Source organism: Notamacropus eugenii, chromosome 5, assembly GCF_028372415.1.
Source record: "Notamacropus eugenii isolate mMacEug1 chromosome 5, mMacEug1.pri_v2, whole genome shotgun sequence".
In the NCBI taxonomy this organism is placed as follows: Eukaryota; Metazoa; Chordata; class Mammalia; order Diprotodontia; family Macropodidae; genus Notamacropus; species Notamacropus eugenii.
This window is the reverse complement of record NC_092876.1, coordinates 420,430,070-420,449,687: the sequence shown is the minus strand read 5'-3', so window position 1 is coordinate 420,449,687 and position 19,618 is coordinate 420,430,070. Positions and strand designations below refer to the sequence as shown.

The following is a 19,618-nucleotide window of genomic DNA, read 5'->3' as shown; positions in this document are numbered from 1 at the left end:
ATATTTTTAGCAGATGCTGTAAAATTTCCATTAGATATGCTGAGGGGAGACAAGGAAAGCAATTCGCTTTGGTCTATCAGCTGCGGGTCCCTCTTCTCGTCCTCTTTTGTTAGTGCTACCACTGCCCAGAATGCCTACCACTTTCTTCAACCAAACCTCTGTATTCTTGATGCTCTTTCTTGACTTTCCCCTCCTAGAATTTGTTCTCATTGCTATCTCAGTGCGATATAACAGGACATGCTTCCAGGGTTAAGGTGCATCTAACCACTACCCAAAATGCAATTTCACATACCATCAGCTTAGCCAGGAGAGGAAAATGATGATATTCATATTTTAATAACTTAAGGCTATATCATCGACTTAAAGACACGTACCTTCAAATTCACTCTGGGAATGTTGAGCTTCAGCATATCAAATCCTAAAATAACTATGATGTGGCATGCCTAAGCCCACAGAGAATGGAACTGGAAGAGACAGAATGAAGCTCACCTTTCCCAGGCCTCTGAGCCTTAGCCACTACCTCAAAGATCAACAAGAAAACTTTGTTACAGTATACTATCTGAGTATAAACTGTGTATTATTGAACACAGTAGCCGGGAAAATGGGAACAAGAAGTGAGGAAAAAAATAGTACTTAATTATCTCTCCACTGTCCTATATAGGAAAAAACATTTAACAGTAGTCACACTGATAAAAGTAGTTTGATTGGATTATTTTATTTCCTATGAAACAGAAATCTCACTATAAAGAAATATTTACCTGCAATTTCTCAGCTTGAGATTCTTCAATAATCACATTAGTTGTAGGCCAAGTCAATACTCCAGGAATAAGTTTAATCATAGTCTTAGATTTTTCAAAATGACCAAGTGCATCTGAAAATCTAAAGTAAGAATGAAGACCAGGGCTATTAAGGGATATAATTTAGTCTGCCATTCCGATTTATTCATTCTATTCTCTTCTCTGAACAATTTCATTATAGTAAGTAATACATAGTTGAGCACTACATCGCTCTCTAATTGTTTCATATGTATTCCTCTTGTCTTTGCAGCTAGGTTCTAAGCTCTTTCATATCACAGATTTAGAGCAGGAAAAGAACCCTCATGACTATTTAGCATAGTTCCCTCATTTTTCAGATGAGAAAACTGAAGCCCAGACAAGCTACAAGAGACAAGACTGGAGAGCTGGCAAATAATGACTAGGAAAATATTTTCTGAAGTTTATCGTTTCAGCTATAGATCTTACAACTTCTAACTTCTGAAGATTCACCAGAAAGAAGCCAGAAGTTTGGGTTTCCTAGCCTTTCTCCTTCTCTGCCCTACTAAATTCTTGCCTAGAGCCAACATTCCCTAATTCCTCAATGAGTTTTCAGCAGAGTATGGGGGGAAGGGAAGAAGAGGCAAGAAATAAATAAAATACTCTATTATAGCAATATTACATGATAACTTCATTAGAAAGCTACACAATAAAGTGCTATGTGAAGGCCAAATGGGCAAGAATCAGGGAAGCTCATGGGAAGACGTAGAATACCCATACTGGCAATGAAAGGAAAGTTCTTAAAGTGATTTGCAATACTGGTGCTTTATGAATATTAATGTTAGAACTTTTCCAAAATTATCACTTGTAATAAATATTTAGTCATTACAGGCACTGGGCATATTCTAGAACTGGCTATTCAGTCATGATAGTATTGACATCAGCTCAAAAATATTGTGTTATACTCACCTATTCTTTTTCAAATATACTTTTCCAATTCCAAAATATGCTAAGCAGTCAACTCCTTCATTGGGGTATTGCTCAATAATTCTCTTAAACTGATATTCTGCTTCCGATAATTCCTTCAATAGCAACAAAAATGATGGTCACATAAACATAAAGAAGAAAAAAGCTAGGGAAAGCAGAAGGATTCTGGCTTCTAGAAGTGGCCAAGAAAACCTATGTGAGGGTGAATTAAAGTGAATTAAAGAAATTAAAGTGAATTAAAATGAATGTACTTTATAGAATAGTTATGTATATACACAAACATACTCATCAACCCACCCGTATATGTATTCTATTACATGAAGGTTTAATTTTAGATGTTTTATTGCTATTATCTAGCTGAAGAATTTCTTCAGTATATACCAATATATGTACAAGTTTTTTTCCATTAGGATATAGGCAACTAAAGAGTAGGGATTATTATATTACTTCTAATGTGCAAGTACCTACCACAAAGGTGCTTAATAAATACTTGTTGATTACTACATATAACATTTAATAATAGACTCTAATGGAGTGTTTTTTTTAAAGGATAGATTAAAAGCAGAAATCTATCCCTGTCACAGGATCTTTTCTGACTTCCTCTAACAAGGAAACAAAGCAAATATGTTAAGAAAAAAAAAAAAGGAAAATCATATGTTTCTTAATAATGTCAAAATTTTAACTAATTTAGAACTCTTCTAAAACTTACCTCAGGCATTCCTATTCCAAGAAGAGAGATGGCATAACCATAGATTACTAGGACATAGTTAATAAGGGCAAGGTTCAGTTGCTGTCAATGAAAAAAGAATTAAAAAATGGAATTGAATTACTGAATTTTAAAGCTTCAAAGAATCATCTAGACAATCTCACTGATTTTAAAAATAAACTGGGGTACAGAGACTAAATGGTTCACCAAGATCATAAGATATTGTGAAAAAAATGCCAATACTAGAATCTAAGTCTTCTCTTGATGCTCACTGTTCTTTCAAATTTAATTATGATGTTTTAAAAAGACAAAACACTCTGACTGTATGTTTCATGTACATTCTGAAACATGAAGTAGCCTACCTTGTCTAGCAGCAATGCCTTAGATCTCTAGCGAATAAGAATGATTTGTATGCAACATATTAATCTTTAACATAAATAAGTGCTCAGGAAGTACTCTCCTGAATAGGTTTTATAAGTTTGTTTTAGCTTTCTGTTCAACTAATTCCTTTTTTCCAGTTACCATCACCCAATAACAAGTGAACATAGTCCTTGTCAAACTATCACAAATTTCAAATAGGAGTCCAAATTAATTAGATTTTATTGTATTGAAAAGTACAGAGAAAAAGATCACAGATTAAAATCTAGAATTGGCTAGAAAAACCCGTAAGATAACCTGAAAAGACTTAATACTTTCTCTTCTACTATTTTTTTCCTCCAAAATATGCCTATTTGTTTCTGAATGGAGGATATGACCAGAGTTATTGCAAGTTTAGAAGTAGCAATAACAGTAATTTTAGCTTATGTTCATATCATATTTTAAAGTTTATACCTTACATTTATATGTTTTCATTTAATTTCCCCTCCAAGTATTTCAAGAAAGAACAAGGAAATTAATATGAACTGAAGAACTTCAACAGGTTCACAGAAGGAATGGTGACTATCATACTAAAGCAGAATGGGAAAGGGTTACCTTCTCCTCATGGCTCTAAATTTTAGTTTTCAGTGGTCTTAACAAAGACTTATACTTGCTTTAAGTCTACTATAACCATAAAGTTGTGGTTTTTATCTACTATTCAACATATGTGCTACTGTCAATAAGTGTGATGTTACTTATCAATTTTACCTTTAATTTATTGGGATCTAAGTCACTTAACAAACGTGAAAAGGCTTTTGCTGCACTGCGACAATGTTGGTCCATCAAGGCTGTGCAACCTTCTTCTATGAGGGACTGCAGCATTTTTATCAATATAGCAAAATCCTGAGAAATTTAAGGAAACAATTATAAATTTCCTCATTTAAGTTGTAACAAAGTGATAAATGCCCTACAATTTATAACTAGTTATATTTAAAGATATTCTGAACAAATATCTTCACATAACAAGATTATATTAAAGACATTCCTTCACAACTAATAAAATGTATTTATAGAATTTATAGTAACAAAATAAATTCCCTCTAAGGAACAGTATCTTCCAAACTTATAATGTTAATAATTCAAGTGCCAATTTTGTTTCCAATATCCCTGACCCTGTCACAAGTTAGCACACGTGTTTCTTCTACCACTTTGTAGCAATTCAGTGTTATCTAGTTTTACTGGGCTAAACATATGCTGCCCTGATGTATTTTAGGGAACCAATTAAAGTATTTCAAGTAAGAACAGACATCAGTTAACTATCTATTTAGTTAGAAGTGATACAGGTACATCTATTAAATTTCAAGTCAATTTCTGACAATGGTACTAGTATTTAGTATTCGTCAAGAACTCTGCCACTTTAAAAGGACCTGGCATCTCATTAATGAATATACCAACCAATCGGGAAGGAAATCATGAAGTCCTAGCCTTGTGCTGCTTGATTAAATGGTTGACAGTAAGTAGCCTGGGGAAACTAGAAAAAGGGACAATTTTGCCATCAAAGGGAGAGCTAGCCACTACAATTGGGCCAAAAGGATTTGCTTTAGTTAGACCCAGAAAGTGAGAAGAAGCTTGAGGGCAAGAAAGAATGAAGAATTTCTGCATCAAATATTGAGATTTCCTGATAGTGAGGGAGGCATGGGGTCTGAAGCTCAGTGGGGAATGACATAACAACAAGGTCAAGAGCTAATAGAAGCAGGTCAATTAAGAAAATTAGTTCAAATAGAAATATGGCCAAATTTCTTAGAGCATATAGGATTCACCTTTAAATCTCCCATAAAATGCGTTATTATATCTTTGCTGAAAAGTGTAATATTTATGTACTGTATATCAGTAACCCCTTAAATTAACATGTTAAAAAAAAGAGAATTTTGTGCTATTTTCAAAGAGCAGGGCAAGAGAGAAAGAAAAAAAAAATCTTGTATCTTCTCTTAAAGCCTGAGCAGGGTGTTTAGGAAATTAGTTCAGCCAAGGGAGATGGCGGGATGGGAAAAAAAATGGCAAGGCATGCCACGGGCAAGTTGCAGGATTTGCTGGATGCTTAAGAAAAAAAATGATGTGCCATGGTTTATCCTGAGTGACACGGTACCATAGTGCCTAAGATGGCAATTGTTACCAAATGATAATCTCAGAAGTTCTTTGTAAATATCACAGTAAACACCCTCAAAAGAAAGATTAGGCAAATTTTTATACTACATTAATAATCTCTGGTGCAATGTTTTATTTTTTTATTTCCATGGTTCCCCAGGAGATTTCAAATGATATCCATATGTACCAAAAGTTAAAAAGCATATTAAATATAGGGGAACCCTATTAACATTGTAGGTATTTAACTACTAAAACTTAGAATATGTTTTAAAAATAAATGAAAAATACAAGCAGAGGCCTAGATTTTTTTATTATTAATTAATTTTATTTATTTTCAGTGTCCTACAATAACTACCATATAACTTAGATTATTATTTTCCTCTCCCTCCCCCCTACTTCCCCCTCTCTCCCCGAGACGGCATACAATTTTGTATAGGTTCTACACATACATTCCTTTAAATACATTTTCACTATAGTCATGCTGTGTTGAAGAATTAATATGAGTGGGAGAAATCATCTAACAAACCAAAACGCAACACACACACACACACACACACACAGATCTGCTACATTCTGCGATTGAATTCCATAGTTCTTTCTCTGCATGTGGAAGGCATTTTGCCTTAGAAGACCATAGGGAATTTTTTTTTAAGTCCTTGCACTGCAATGAAGTTCCAAGTCTACCAGAAAAAACTCTCGCACACTGTGGTTGTTGCTGCGCACAAAGCTCTCCTGGTTCTGCTCCTTTCGCTCAGTATCAGATCATATAAGTCTTGCCAGGCAGAGGCCTAGATTTTTAGAACTAAAATGAATCTTGAAAATCATTCACTCTATTTTACAGATGAAGAAACCGGCAAGAAACAAGCATCCTTGTAGGGACAAGTCTACAAATTCTCAGCATTTTTCACTGTCCCACACTGCTGAATCCTATGACCACAGAGTAAGAGTTGGAATGTAGTACAGAGGTCACCTCACCCAACACCCTCATTTGGTCCAAAAGTGCACACTGGTAAAGGAATACAGATGGGATTCTAACTCAAGCCTTCTTTCTACTCTATCACATTGCATTCTATTTCCCTCATCCATCTATCCATCCATGCATCCATACATGCATCCATCCATCCATCCACTTATTTTTGCCATACAGAAAATATATACTCACATATATGAACCCATTATTTTTCTTCAATCTAGTATAGCAAGAATACTACACCAATTTTTCTATCATACTTCCAAAAATGATTTAATTTACACAGAGTAGTTTTTTCCTAACTTGGGAATCTTGAAATCTATTAACTTCTCTATTACAAACAATCAACAAAGGAATTTATTTTAAAAGTCTGAAGTTAGACTGTCTTTAAAACCTCAGTAAAATGTAGCCCATCCTACCTACTGAACTATTCAAAAAGCATATGTGATTTCTGGCACATCTTTGTAAAAGAGAAATGCAGTTTCACAGTAGAAATATCTAATCTACATTTGCTCAAAATAAAGAACTAAATTTCAATTTATCTCATAGTTTTTAAAGTTTTTTTTAACCAAAAGTGACCAAAGATTTTCTTAATCACATATTGCATACAAAAAGTACATCAGCTACAGAGAGTTGTGGTAAATATCTTTCAAAAAATAGGCAATCTTTCCCTGTTAATTGCTCTTAGATCTCACACACTTGAAGTATAAACAACTTCTGCTCTATAATAGTGCTAATTGGCTTTAAGGATTTTTTTACAAATTTATTTCCTCTATTACACTTTAGTTTTCAGACTACCACTAAGATGATGAAATGATTACTGGCATTGACTTTAATTTGGAATTTTAGCCATAACACATTTAATAAGTTTTATATGTAAAAATGAGTAAATGAAATGCAAAATCAATAATCAGAAATATATATTTAGCAAAGAATAAATGAAAAATCTGCCAGTATGTTTTGATCATAATAATATCTTCTTCTGAAAATATTTATTGCAATTAAGTAAATAGCAGTGGAAGGACATGGAAAGTACACTTGATTAGGGGTCAAGAGACCTGAGTTCCTATCCGGGATGATACTTATGTGATATGTAAACCTGAGCAAGTCTCTCATCTTCTGGGAGCCTGGTTCCTTATCTATAACTTAAGTGTAATAGATAATACTTTCACCATCAACCTCACAAGATTGTGGAGAAGCAAGCATGATAGAAATGTGAATTATTGTTATTGTTGTCAACAAAAATAATTACCTGTTGTACAGCTCTGGAAGATTTACTGAATTGTTTGTCCAACAAGCTTTGCAAATCTATTTGTAGATTCAGTTGCAGGCTAGAATTTTAAAAAGATATGTTCAAAAGTTAAGTTAATCTAGTCAATCTGATAAAGTGGCAACTGGTCCCAATTAATCAAGAAGCATTTAGCACCCATGATTCCTGGTATCATGTTAAGCTCTAGGAATATAAAAACAAAAAAATGAAATAGTCCCTGATCTTAAGAAACATTTATTCTAGCAGGAAAAATAACATTCATAGAAGTAAATATAATCAAAATAAGTACGAGAGAATTTTATTTTGAAGGGGAGAGCCACTAACAGTTAGGGTAGGCAAAGATAAGGAATAGCTTCATGCTGAAGTTGCTTGAACGGAGTTTTGAAAAACAAAGATGATTACAAGGTAGAGGTGAAGTGGAAACACCTTCGAGGCATGGGGGACAGCCAATACAGAGAAGGGAGATGCAGTGCTGCCCATGAGAAATAGCAAATGGCTAGTTTGGCTAAACTGTAGAGTATGGGAAGAGGAGTAATGTATTAGGTTGGAAAGGTAGATTGGGGCCAGGTTCTGCAAGACTTTAAAGCTAAACAGAGGGGCTTATATATGATGCCAGAGTCAATACAGTACAACTATAATTTAGGAGAATGAATACTGAATAGGAGAGTGATATGATTAGCCTTGCACTTCAGGAAAATCACAGAAAATACAAAAGCAAACAGATATTCTAAAAAAGGAATTTTAAGGGGATTTATAGTAATACAGTATAGTACCATATTATGAATGTGGATATTAAATGCTATATGACATAATACTACAATACACATAAAAACATACATTAACTTATAATTTGATTTTTTAACACATTAGAAAAATTCTTACCTTGGTTTCACCACATCATCACTTTTGTTCTTTGATTTTCCTTTGTATTTAGGGGTATGACCTGTGGAGAGAAAAAATTTTATTGTTTGTGGATATGTGTAAATGCTTGAACAGGGATATACAAATATGAGAGGAAAGCATTTGAATTAATATAATAAAGAGAGAGAAGTTATCTTGTTGCTGGAGTATACCAAAGAATATGTAATCAGATCAAGGTTAAAGATGATTTCACAATAGAGACTTTTAGCACACTGGCAAGCTATATTAATATTAGAGCATATCGATTATTATGGCTTCTAAAAGAAGTCTAGTTTTCCAAAGGAAGAGGGCCTAATGAATTCTCTACTTTATTGGACAATCCCATCTTTCATAAAACACAGAAATTTGTGAGAAATTGACCATTTCATTGTGCAGATAGTAGGTAACACTGAACATAGTCAAATTTGTACTCTAGAAAAACAGATTTCAAAGAGGTCAAGGAAAATAGAGACAGCTTTTTTTCCTTCTCCCTTGTAAGCTCTGCTTATGTTTCTGGAGGAGCAGGCAGAGAGCAGAACAACCTGGAAAGGCTTACATGAACTGATGCTAGGTGAAGGGAGCAGAACCAGGAGAACACCGTACACAGTAACAGTAACACTGTGCGATAACCAGCTTTGATAGACTTAACTCTTCTCAGTAAGACAAAGATCTAAGACAATTCCACATTCATGATGGAAAACGCTATCCACATCCAGAGAAAGAACTATGGAGTCTGAATGCAGATCAAAGCATCCTGTTTTCTCTCTCTCTTGTTTCTTCTTTCTCATGGTTTTCAATTCTTCTTCACAACATGACAAATGTGGAAATATGTTTAATATGATTGTACATGTATAGCCTGTATATCAGATTGCACACTGTCTTGGGGAGGGGGGGAGCAGAGGAAGGGAGAGAAAATTTGGAACGCAAAATCTCATAAGAGTGAAGGTTGAAAACTAAAAACAAATAAATAAAATTAAAAAATAAAAAGCATGTGAGCAAGCACACAAAAAAAGAAAGAGAGAAAGAAATATTTCTAGAGATGCAGGACAACTTGGTTCTCTATTGTTCTCTCTCTACTCTTCCTCTTATTCTGGCAAGTTCTGCCACATAGATAACTTTTACGTGGATAAATCCAACAGCTACATAATAACAAAAAATGATATTTATGTAGCTTCTTAATATCAACGCCTTCTCTCTGAGATTATTCCTAATTTGTCCTGTTTGGTTTGTACATAGTTGTTTGCATGTTTCACACCCATTAGTGAGCTCCATGAGAACAGTGACCATTTTCTGCCTTTCTTGGTATCGCCAGTGCTTAATACAACATCTAGCACATTTAACAAATGCCAGTACGTTGACTTGCTTGAGTCTCACAACAACTTTGTTAGGGATGTATTCCAGATAATATTATCCTCAATTTACAGATAAGGAAATTGAGGCTTGGAGAGGTTAAGTGACTCACTAATGATTATACAGGTACTAGGTAATGAAACAGGGCTTGAACTCAAGTCTTCCCAAATTTAAGTTCATCAATCTTTCCACTAATTTATACTATACATCAAAACTCTGATGTCTCCAGTATCATGTCTAAGTGCCTACCAGAAAGTCCTATTTAGGAGTCCCAGCTTCACCTTAAATTCAGCATGTTTAAAACTAAACTATTCAACTTCCCTTTAAAGCTAGCTTTCTGTTCTGAATCCTCTACTTCTGTTAGCTGCATTACTGTTGGACTTAACATCTTGAACCACATTTGCCATTTCTCTCTCTATCCCACGTATACAATCACCGAGTCCTTTGGCCTTTTCTTTTTTATCCATACCTTCCTCTTCTTTTTCACTTTCAATACCCTATTCCAAGGCTATTACCATTTAAAATGGATAAGAACTGAACTTCTTATTCTAGTGATCCAGGGAAATCTAAGATGAAGAAACCCCCTATATCAGCATAAGTCAGCATTTTCTCTTTAACTTGGCCTTAGAGAATTGTCTAGAAATCTGAGTTGTCCAAGATCACATATCCAGCATGTCTGACCTTGAACTCAGACTTTTCTTGGTTCTGAGGTCAAGTCTCTGATAATTACTTAGGTAACAAAAATTTCCCAAATGATTTCTATATTCTCTTTGCAAAACAACTCACATAACACTACCTTCCGTACCTGGACATTTTTGAAGCTTTTTTTTTTCTAAGTGAACTTGTGACTTCATTAAAACACCCACAAGTGTTCCACTTTTACGTTCAAGAACTCTGAAATTTCCTGATGATCTCTTGCCGCTCCACCTATCCCTCTGTCTGGTGTCCCCCAACTCTGCTCTTTGTCTTCACTGTGACTTCCAGTCTCTCAGCTCTCTCTCAGGTAATCGTCCTGCACTGGTTACACTTTCCATCCTTCACCATCTTAACCTTTGGTAAACCAGCTGAACTCTATGTTGTTCTCATCTCTTGTCCCTTATCCTATGGACAATCTTACCCTGCCTAGCCTCAGCCTTTGGTTTCTTCTACTATCTACTGCCTCTACTCATATTCTGCTGAATGAAGCAAGAGAAAGACATCTTAAACTCAACATGGAAAAACAATTAACTACCTCTCCCCCAAAGTGTTCCTGACTTCCTAACATTTCTAGTACTGCTGAGGGCAGCAGCACCTCCCCTTCACCTAGGCTTACAATCAAGGTGTGTCAACCTCTCCTCTTCACTTTCTCATCCCCCAGTTCTAATTAGTTACCATGTCCTTAACATGTCTAGGATAAGCTCCCTTCTCTTCTTTGACAGTACTATTACCCTGGTATAGGCTCTGCTGGTTGGCTTCCCTGCCCTATGTCTCTCCAAACTCCAGTCCATCCTCCACTCTGTTATCAAAGTGAACTTCCTAACGCATAGGTCTGACCCTGTCACCCCTCCCCTCCCCACTTAATAAACTGCAGGGAATCTCTATTAATTCCAGGTTCAATATAAAATCCTCTGTTTGGCTTTTAAAGTTCATTACAATTTGGTCTCTTCTTTCTTTTCAAGTCTTTTTATACCTAATTCCCTCTCCACGTACCACATAATCTAGAGACACAGGCTTCCTTTCTTTTCCTCAAATAAGATACTCCATCCACCTGATTCTATATCTTTCACAGCAGGATGGCGTATGTAGCATAACACTATTTAACTTAGCATCAGATTTACACATGAAATAAAAAAATTAACTTACCTGGTGGGAACTCCAGAGAGTAGTCTTTATTTTCTAATTTCAAAATTTCACGAGATACCTACCCACAACAATAAAATAAATGAGATCATTAAGAAAAATACACTATGAAAAAAAATCTATCATGCACCCGAAACAGCCATTTTTCACACTCATATGTACGTTACCATTGCCACCCCTCATAAATTCTCTTCTTTAGTTTGAATAAATCTATTTTTTTATAATTCTATTTTTCTGGCCTTTTCATCTTTGCTGCGACTTTTCTCTGTACCCCTTTTAAGTACTCCATATCTCTAAAATTGCCAAGATAAGGACAAAATTCTCTAGTAAGGGTCTGACTACTACTGTGCAAAGACCATTTAATGGATCCTATACACTTCTGTTCCTATAAGTCAGCATGTTTTCATTCTAAACATCCTTAAAATTCTACCACTTCCTCTAATTTCCAACCACACCTGCTCTCACTTCCTGGGTAAGAACAAGATCCATAAGAGGTAAGGGTTGTGATCAGTTATGTTTTTTCCCATTGATTTACAGACTAAAATCTGGTTAATGGATCATTACAAGATTTAGATCTGGAAGGAATCTTACCATTTAGTACAAACCCATTATTTTACAGGTAAGGAAATTAAAGCTGAGTAGAGTAGAAATTATTTGAGCAGGGTCACACAAATAATAAGCAGTCAGAATTCAAACCCAAGTCTTCAGAATCCAACCTAGCATTCTTTATACTGTACCACGGTATCTCCCACTGCTAGGATGCATTAAAGAATGTTGCCAAGAATCTTTCAATTGCATTTCCCATGGAATGAGTTTCTATAATTAGAAGCATTTTAAATTATTGGAAATAATTTTCAAAGAAAACAAATATAATAAGATATATAGGATTGTGAAATAAATTTGTGCTCATTATCTGTATACATGTACAAGTACATATACACGCACGCACACACACACACACACACACACACACACACACACAGATGCATAGACTAATTGATCCACTTAATAGCATTAAAAATTTCCCAATTTCTTAAGAGGCTTTGAAATCTAACATGGGAAAAAAGTCTAAAGCCTCCAGGAGGTCAAAGAACTAGAACACAACAAACAACATAGATGATTTTCTTTGCAGATATTTCATAAAAGTAAATTGCATAAAAAAAAAAAAGATTCCTCTCCTATCAACCTACTAATTCTGACTAGTCAGTCAGTATCTTAGCTGAGACCACTCCCTTTTTTCAGACTTAGTTTTATTTTTATGCTATGACTTTTTGGCTTCCATACCTTTGCCCTTTCTTGAAAGTGGACAAAACTTGTCTTCTGCATAATTTCCTGTTCTGTGAATAAATGTAACTTGCCTCACTAGTCTATCTACTAATCTTTCAATTAAGGCACATGATTTTACCAAAAAATGCTTGAATGCCTATAGGGGAATGGTATGGGCTAGGTCCTATATATACATGTATTTTCTGTCATTTAGAAAGAGCATTGGAGTTGGATTCAGAGGATGTGGGTTAATTTGGTTAATCATCATTTACAGTCCTCTAAGCCTCAAATTCCTCACCTGTAAAAGGAAGGGGTTGAACTAGATGACCTCTGAAGTTCCAGTCAAAAATCTGATTAAAACTGTTTTCTTGCATACCCTCAAACACACCAAATCTGATGTTAACTTGGAGACTTGTACACAGCTTAAAAGTTTTCTTGTTTTACAACTTTCTAAACAAACTTTGCTACTCTAGAATCAATAATAGAGAAATAAAAGATCAATGCAGATCTAAACATTCAAATTAACTCCATCATTAAAGTAACAACGAGGGAAGTCATCCTTAGAGAGGTATGGGACCTGGAACAAATCATTCTCTCTCAGAAAAAATCTATCTAAAGCTAAATCTATCTATCTAAATATAGCATACAGGTATATAACTAAAATGAACATTAAGGATCACTTTGAAGTGAAAAGAAGTCACCAAGAGCAATGTGAATGTTGTATAGGAAGTGAGAAGCCAAGAGAAGAGTAGAGGTGAAAGACACTTTGCCTTGGGAATGGAAATAATGTTTACAATGTGATCATATGAAATAGAAGCAACTTTTTTAGAAGCAGATGGTAGCGCTGCTTCCTTACCTGCCCAGGCAACAGTGGTTCAGTTCCTTTAAATAAAAGAGTTTCACTCCAGTTCACCATATCCTAGGAACAGCTCTGGGCAGTGTGACTGCTGTATTCTAGTCTTTATATGTTTTCTGGTTTCTCAACATTTTTGCTGACAATTTAAGTTTGTATTATATGGAAATAAACTTTTTATATTCAGTTTCATTTCTCTGTACACATTCCATCTAAATGAAGTATAAATAAGATTGATGTAAGATCTTGAAACACCATCTTACAAAAGAACTAACACTAGGGACAATGGAATTTAATTCTGAAGTCTTAACTCTTTCCTCACAACTCATTTTCTTTACTGAACATCATCCTAAGAAAGTAAGAAAAAAAAATATGAGGTGGGAGAAGAACCCCATAAAAATGATACAAATATGACAGAATACATGTATCTCAATTTACAGATTAAATTTTAAGTGAAATCTTTAAAAGGCAACAATATTTTAATTTGGAAGATAAATTTAAAGTAAAAGGAGCTTTCTTTCTTCTATCTTTCCCTCTAGATGCAGCATATCTATAACAATATATAGATATATATGTTAGCATATAGCATATATATAGTAGTACATAGCATATATACTTTTACTACTAGTTTCTAGAGGTCCCTGTGAGCAACGGCAAAAGGGAAAGAAAAGCCCAGTCAGCCACTTATGAATCGCCAATCATAAATTAAAACAAACAAAAGCAGGGCTTATAAATCCTATACTCTTTAATTAGGGGAGGTGACCTCAATCACCTTTAAGGTTCCTGCCAGCTCTAAATTTATAATATCAAGATCCTAAATCAGTAGCAAATGACTTAAGTAGCAGGCATCATTGTAGAAGAAACAGCATTGCCTCTGGCGTCAGAGGAACTTTGTGGAAATTCCACTTCTTACTCTTACTATCCATGTGACCTTGGCCAAGTCACTTAAATTCTCTGGGACTCAGTTCTCTCAGATTTAAAATGAGGGTGGGAGACTAGAGAATCCCTGAGGTTCCATCTGGCTCTGATTCTTTATAAAACTTAACAGCATTCATTTATTGCATTACTGTTATAGAAATCTGTTACTTTTCAAAGATCTGATATTCTGATAACATCTCAACAAATGATAAGCAGCCCCATGTACACTACAAAGCAATAATTTTGAGATCCCTGGTCTAAAATGTTATTTGGAAAGAGTTCTTTGAAATTGCATGTTTATGAAGTTGTAAGAGACTGACTATTCATAAAAAATGGAAACTCTCCATATCAATATGCAGGAAGGGATGAAATTTCCCAGATTTCTAGGTTCCACTATTACCAAAACCACCAATGTGCTTAGAAAGAAATGACCATTTTGAGTGAGTTTACCTTCAAATTCTGATATTGATAATAGTCACGATATTTTGGTGCTGATCTCAATACCTTGTTTTCTTCATTGGTTTCCATAAAATTAAGAAAACCATAATGTAAAGGTCTTGGAGAATTATGACCTGAGGATAACCTAGGAGAAAAAATAACTAATGTTATAATGCTGCTGATTATGATATATTATATTTAAAACCTTCCAAATAAACACATGACAGCAGAGACAGATACTGAATTTTAGAACATAAAACACTGTAAATGCTAATGTGGGCTTGAAGGAATGATAATTAGTTTTAAATCCACAGACTGTATCTTTTTATAGGCAAACTGTGTGACACTTGATATTAAACTCATAACACACGTTAAGAAAAAAAGTTCAAGAAAAGTTTTTTGTTTGTTGGTGTTTTATTTCCCTGACTAGGCAGTCAGCAACTTGAAGGAAAGGACAATCTTACATCTCTCCATTACACTTATCACAGTGTTCAGCTCACAGCAGGTGCTTAAAAGATGTTTGATGATTTACTTAGTTGAAATGAGCTGGGAATTTTCAAAGTAAACAATTTTTTAAAGAGACAGAAAAATATAAATTAAAAAAATGATTTAAATAAAGAAATAAAAGAAACCTGTACGACTGGATCATCCTTGTTTCTAGTTACTAAAAGTTACTAGTGGTTCTTGGAGTAACTGACCGCAGTAACTCTGTACAATTACGAATGATCTAGTATCAACTTACCTTTTTCCATAAAATGATTTCCTTACTTGATGATTACCGTGTTTTGAACCTTGGAAAATTAATGACAAAATTCATCAATGTAATAATACTACTTATTGTTTATTTTAATTGCCAAAATTAACATACATCATCCTTTATTTTAACTGTTATATTAGCAATTTCAGGTTAATGAAAGATTTTAAATAGAAAACTAACATATTTTGTATGATTGGTAGGTAGCTAGATGACAGTCATATAAGCTAAGTCTATTTTCCACAATAATTATACTGCAAAAGGCAATTCAGGTTTATAAAAGTCTTGAAATAGAAAATTAACATACTTATCATAATAGGTAGCTAAATGAAACACAGTCATACAACCTAGCTCTATTTGGTACAAGAAACATACTGGGTCTCTACCAGCAAAGAGAATTCCACCAATGTAAATCACAGTCCTCTATAACTATAAGTATCAGTAAATTGTCTGAGGCACAGAGAAGAGACTTGACTTGCCCAGGGTCACATAGCTGTTAAGTGTCAGAGGTAAGATTTGAACATTTATTCCAAGTCCAACATTCTACACGCTATATACAACAGGGGTGGGGAACCTGCAACCATATGGCAGGTTCCCCACTCTTGCCCTACACTATGTTCCCTCTTACTGTAAATATCTGAAGCAAAAAAAAAGAAAATATTGCATTACATTACTTAAAAGTACCTCGTAATTCTTCCACTTGCTTTTGTAATTTTACATTCTGTTGAGTAAGATCTTTCATTCCATCAGGGTAGTTTCTGCAAAGATGTTGAGCTCTCTCATTTGCTTCCAGTGCCCAGGCATGCTCCCCCAACATTGACAGAGCATCACAGAAACGATAATGGCCCTGTTATGTAAAGACAAATTCTATTTTTTTTAAATGCCCAAGTTAAAGAAAATAGACAAGAAAAAAAATCTTTCTTAAAAAATTTAAAAATGCTTTAAATGTTTTAACTATTTTATCAATAAAAATAGATGAGATTAATTTTTTTCAAGAAATAAAATTACTTAATGAATTAAGTAAAAAGCATGAAAAATAAGCAAACTAATAAGTAACAGAATCAGCCAATTAACTGTCAAAACACTTACTGGACTGTTTAGTCATGAAGAATATAATTTGGGGATTTTGTTTTTAGATTTTTTTTAATACTAAAATATAGAAATAATTCAATAGTTTTAAAGAACAGTAAAGATCACACAGGTAAAAATGAATTTTAAAACTCACATAATAAACTAGGGGAAAAGTTATTTTGTTCCAAGAAATGATAGACTTTGTCAACAATATAGGATGGCCCTACAAAGAATCTTTTAACAAGTTCTTTGGTGGGGTGGGGGTGGGGCTCTGTCACACAATGTCAAGTCTAAAAATATTACTAATGAATTTAGTGAGATCAACTTTATCAATTCAACAATAATTTAACCAAAATTTCTACGACATACGTATACTGGGAGTACAAAGACAAAAATGAAAGTCTTTACCTTCAAGAAGCTTACATTCTGTTTAACAGGGTATATTTTATATACATATAGGTAAAAACAAAGTAACTTCAGGAAACAGAGCCCTACATTGCGGTGCTGACACTGGGGATCAAGAAAGGCTTCTGGCAGAAGGTAAAAATTTAATTCACCTTTGAAGGAAGTCATGGATTCTAAAAGGTAGAAACAAGGAAGGAGTATGCTGAAGGCACAAAAGTACTAGGATGAAGGGAACAGCTAGCTAGGTCAGTGTGACTTGAATACACATTACATATAGGGGAATAAAATCAATCTGGCATCAGTAAGCAAGAGCCTGAATGTAAAGGACTTTAAATGCCAGGCTGAAGACATTTGCTTTTATGCCAGGAGCAATGAGAAGAAGGAATTACCAAGGACTAAAGTCTTAACCAAACAAGGATAAAACTGCTAATTTCAATTATGAAAAATGGAAAAGTTTTCATTGCTAAGGTAAGCAGGGAAATGGTTATTTGGGGAAAATAGTTTTGTACCAAATACCTGTGATAAAAGTTTAATATCGAAGACAACTAACAAAAATATCAATGACCAAAAGGGCTTGCAGCAACGAGCCCTGGGGAAGGGGGTGAGGGGTTAGGGCCTATATAATCTGCGGAGCTAAACACAGCCCTGCTCTCTTCAGTTGGTGCCATCTTTTGGGCACTCTGAGGGAGCCCTTTCTTGAGAAAGTCAATAAACAAACTATTCTTTTGCTGATAGTTCCTGATTTTTTTCCCTATTCAAACACTTTCCTTCTTAACCTAAACACATTAACTTTGTCTATGTAGAAGTTTTTCAATTTCATGCTACTAATTCATCAGGCTATTACTTCCTTAGACTTCTTGTTGTCTTGGCCTGCAGAGAGAGAAGCAGTTACTTTACCTTTTATGCATAATTTTTAGCTGGGGAATTCTTAGTTGGGAAAGATTAAGGAAAATGTCTAGTCTTCCATCTTACTTCCTGTCACTCACTTCATGAGTTGCTACCCCTTTGATAGCAAGTACTCCTCGAGAGCTAGACTATAACACTGCCTCAGCCTCTTCCCATATTGTAGGATTAACTTTTCACTGACCTTGCTCCCTGCCATAAGTAGCTTCTGAGGAGACAATACTGGTCCCAGAGAGTTTTCAATTCTCTTTCCTTAAGGTCTACTGCAACCACTCTCATTATCTCTGTCCCAGTTCTCTGTCTAGCTCTTGTACTTTACTTCTCTGGTTAATCAGCTGCTGATGCATTTTGTTGTGGGAAGGTGGAGTGGGTGTTCTGAACACAGTATCTGCAAACTTACTATTTTCTAACTTATTGGCCACAGGCTGAAAAATGTCTGATTCCCTTTCTCTGACTCCTGACATGGGGCTGTAGAATCAATGATCTCATGCCAGCAAAGCCTCTTTAGCAAGAGGAAAATATTTGTGTGGGCACCCATGAGGTGATTTGTGCCTCCCTGTCACAGCATAGAGGGAGGTAAAAAGTTACTGATTGACCACATTAAGGCTTATAATTATCATCATGAGATTATACTCTTTTAGATGAACAGGTGATTTGAATTCTCTAACAGATTTCTTTAGAAATCCTACTCTTTAGAGCAGAGTAGGAGTCTCTATTATGGATCTAATACCTTCAAGAACCAGACATTCTAATAATCTTTTATTTTAGGAGCTGATTTGAGAAACAACATGAAATCTGAGTTTTCTTATCAGAAAACCAGAAACTAGTCACTCACAGGTGAATGAACATTGTAATCTGCACAGCTCATCTACCTGGCAGCATGCTTCCTTTACGTGGTCTCTATTTTGTTTTATCCTTAAAGCATCATACAAAGTAATGTATTTAGGATACTTTACATCATTTTGGAAGTGGACAATGATATATCAATGTTATTTTTAGAAACTGATAGAGCAGGCAGATATAGTAGAGTTGGTGAGGGAGATAAAAATCCCATAGAATAAAAATTATCTTTTCTCCATAACAGGTCTCCAAGACGAACATGTAGTAATATAGAGAAGGGAATTCAGCATGCCAGATTCGTTATTAAAGGCTAAGCCAGATGGCCTGAGACTCAAGGGTATGAGTTATGATTGGCCACCAATACTTCCCTCTTCCTCCTCCCTTCCATTTTCCCTTCACCCTTCCCTGTGAATGGTTGGATCAGGGTCTAGGAGAGAAAGGTGATAAAACAACATAGAAGGACATTTCTTACTACATACTCGATCTAAAGCATATTCTCACTGAATGGAATAGCAAATAGAATTATTTGCACTATTTAAACTCTTATTTCTTCCCTTACCTCCATTTTTTTTTGAAAACCAATCCCTACTATACTTGAATTTAAGTTAAATGTAAGTAGGATTCTACAACAAAGGGTGAAACTAACTTCCCAGAGCATCATCAAGTCTACATGCTGACATCACAATACTGCCTGTTTTTATTTTCCTAGCCAGTAAGAACCTAAGGTCTAATCAACTAACAGATTTGAACATTGTCCTAATGTAGAAAGAAACATTTCTTCTTATAAAGTGTTGTGCTGAAACCCACATCATAGACATATTGGAAGATAACTCTTACTACAAATGACATTATGTTTTACATTTATTTTGTAGCCCTCTCACGGTATGAAACATA

At 34.8% G+C, this 19,618-nt stretch overlaps 1 protein-coding gene across 11 annotated transcripts in view; it reads right to left on the bottom strand.

Moving 5' to 3' along the window:
• The window catches only part of TTC3 (tetratricopeptide repeat domain 3), a 149,938-nt gene that overhangs the window by 73,567 nt on the left and 56,753 nt on the right, over positions 1 to 19,618 (bottom strand). For 9 of the 11 annotated variants that reach the window (XM_072614952.1, XM_072614956.1, XM_072614954.1 and 6 more), the window contains 10 exons: positions 16,190 to 16,352; positions 15,494 to 15,542; positions 14,764 to 14,896; positions 11,280 to 11,337; positions 8,070 to 8,130; positions 7,170 to 7,248; positions 3,571 to 3,705; positions 2,449 to 2,529; positions 1,722 to 1,834; positions 759 to 879 (listed from right to left, as the gene is read on the bottom strand). In XM_072614952.1, coding sequence (XP_072471053.1) covers positions 759 to 879; positions 1,722 to 1,834; positions 2,449 to 2,529; positions 3,571 to 3,705; positions 7,170 to 7,248; positions 8,070 to 8,130; positions 11,280 to 11,337; positions 14,764 to 14,896; positions 15,494 to 15,542; positions 16,190 to 16,352 — 993 coding nt within the window. Of the gene's footprint in view, positions 1 to 758; positions 880 to 1,721; positions 1,835 to 2,448; positions 2,530 to 3,570; positions 3,706 to 7,169; positions 7,249 to 8,069; positions 8,131 to 11,279; positions 11,338 to 11,867; positions 11,886 to 13,398; positions 13,594 to 14,763; positions 14,897 to 15,493; positions 15,543 to 16,189; positions 16,353 to 19,618 lie in introns of those variants that run through there. The other 2 variants (XM_072614960.1, XM_072614961.1) reach the window with 2 other exon arrangements.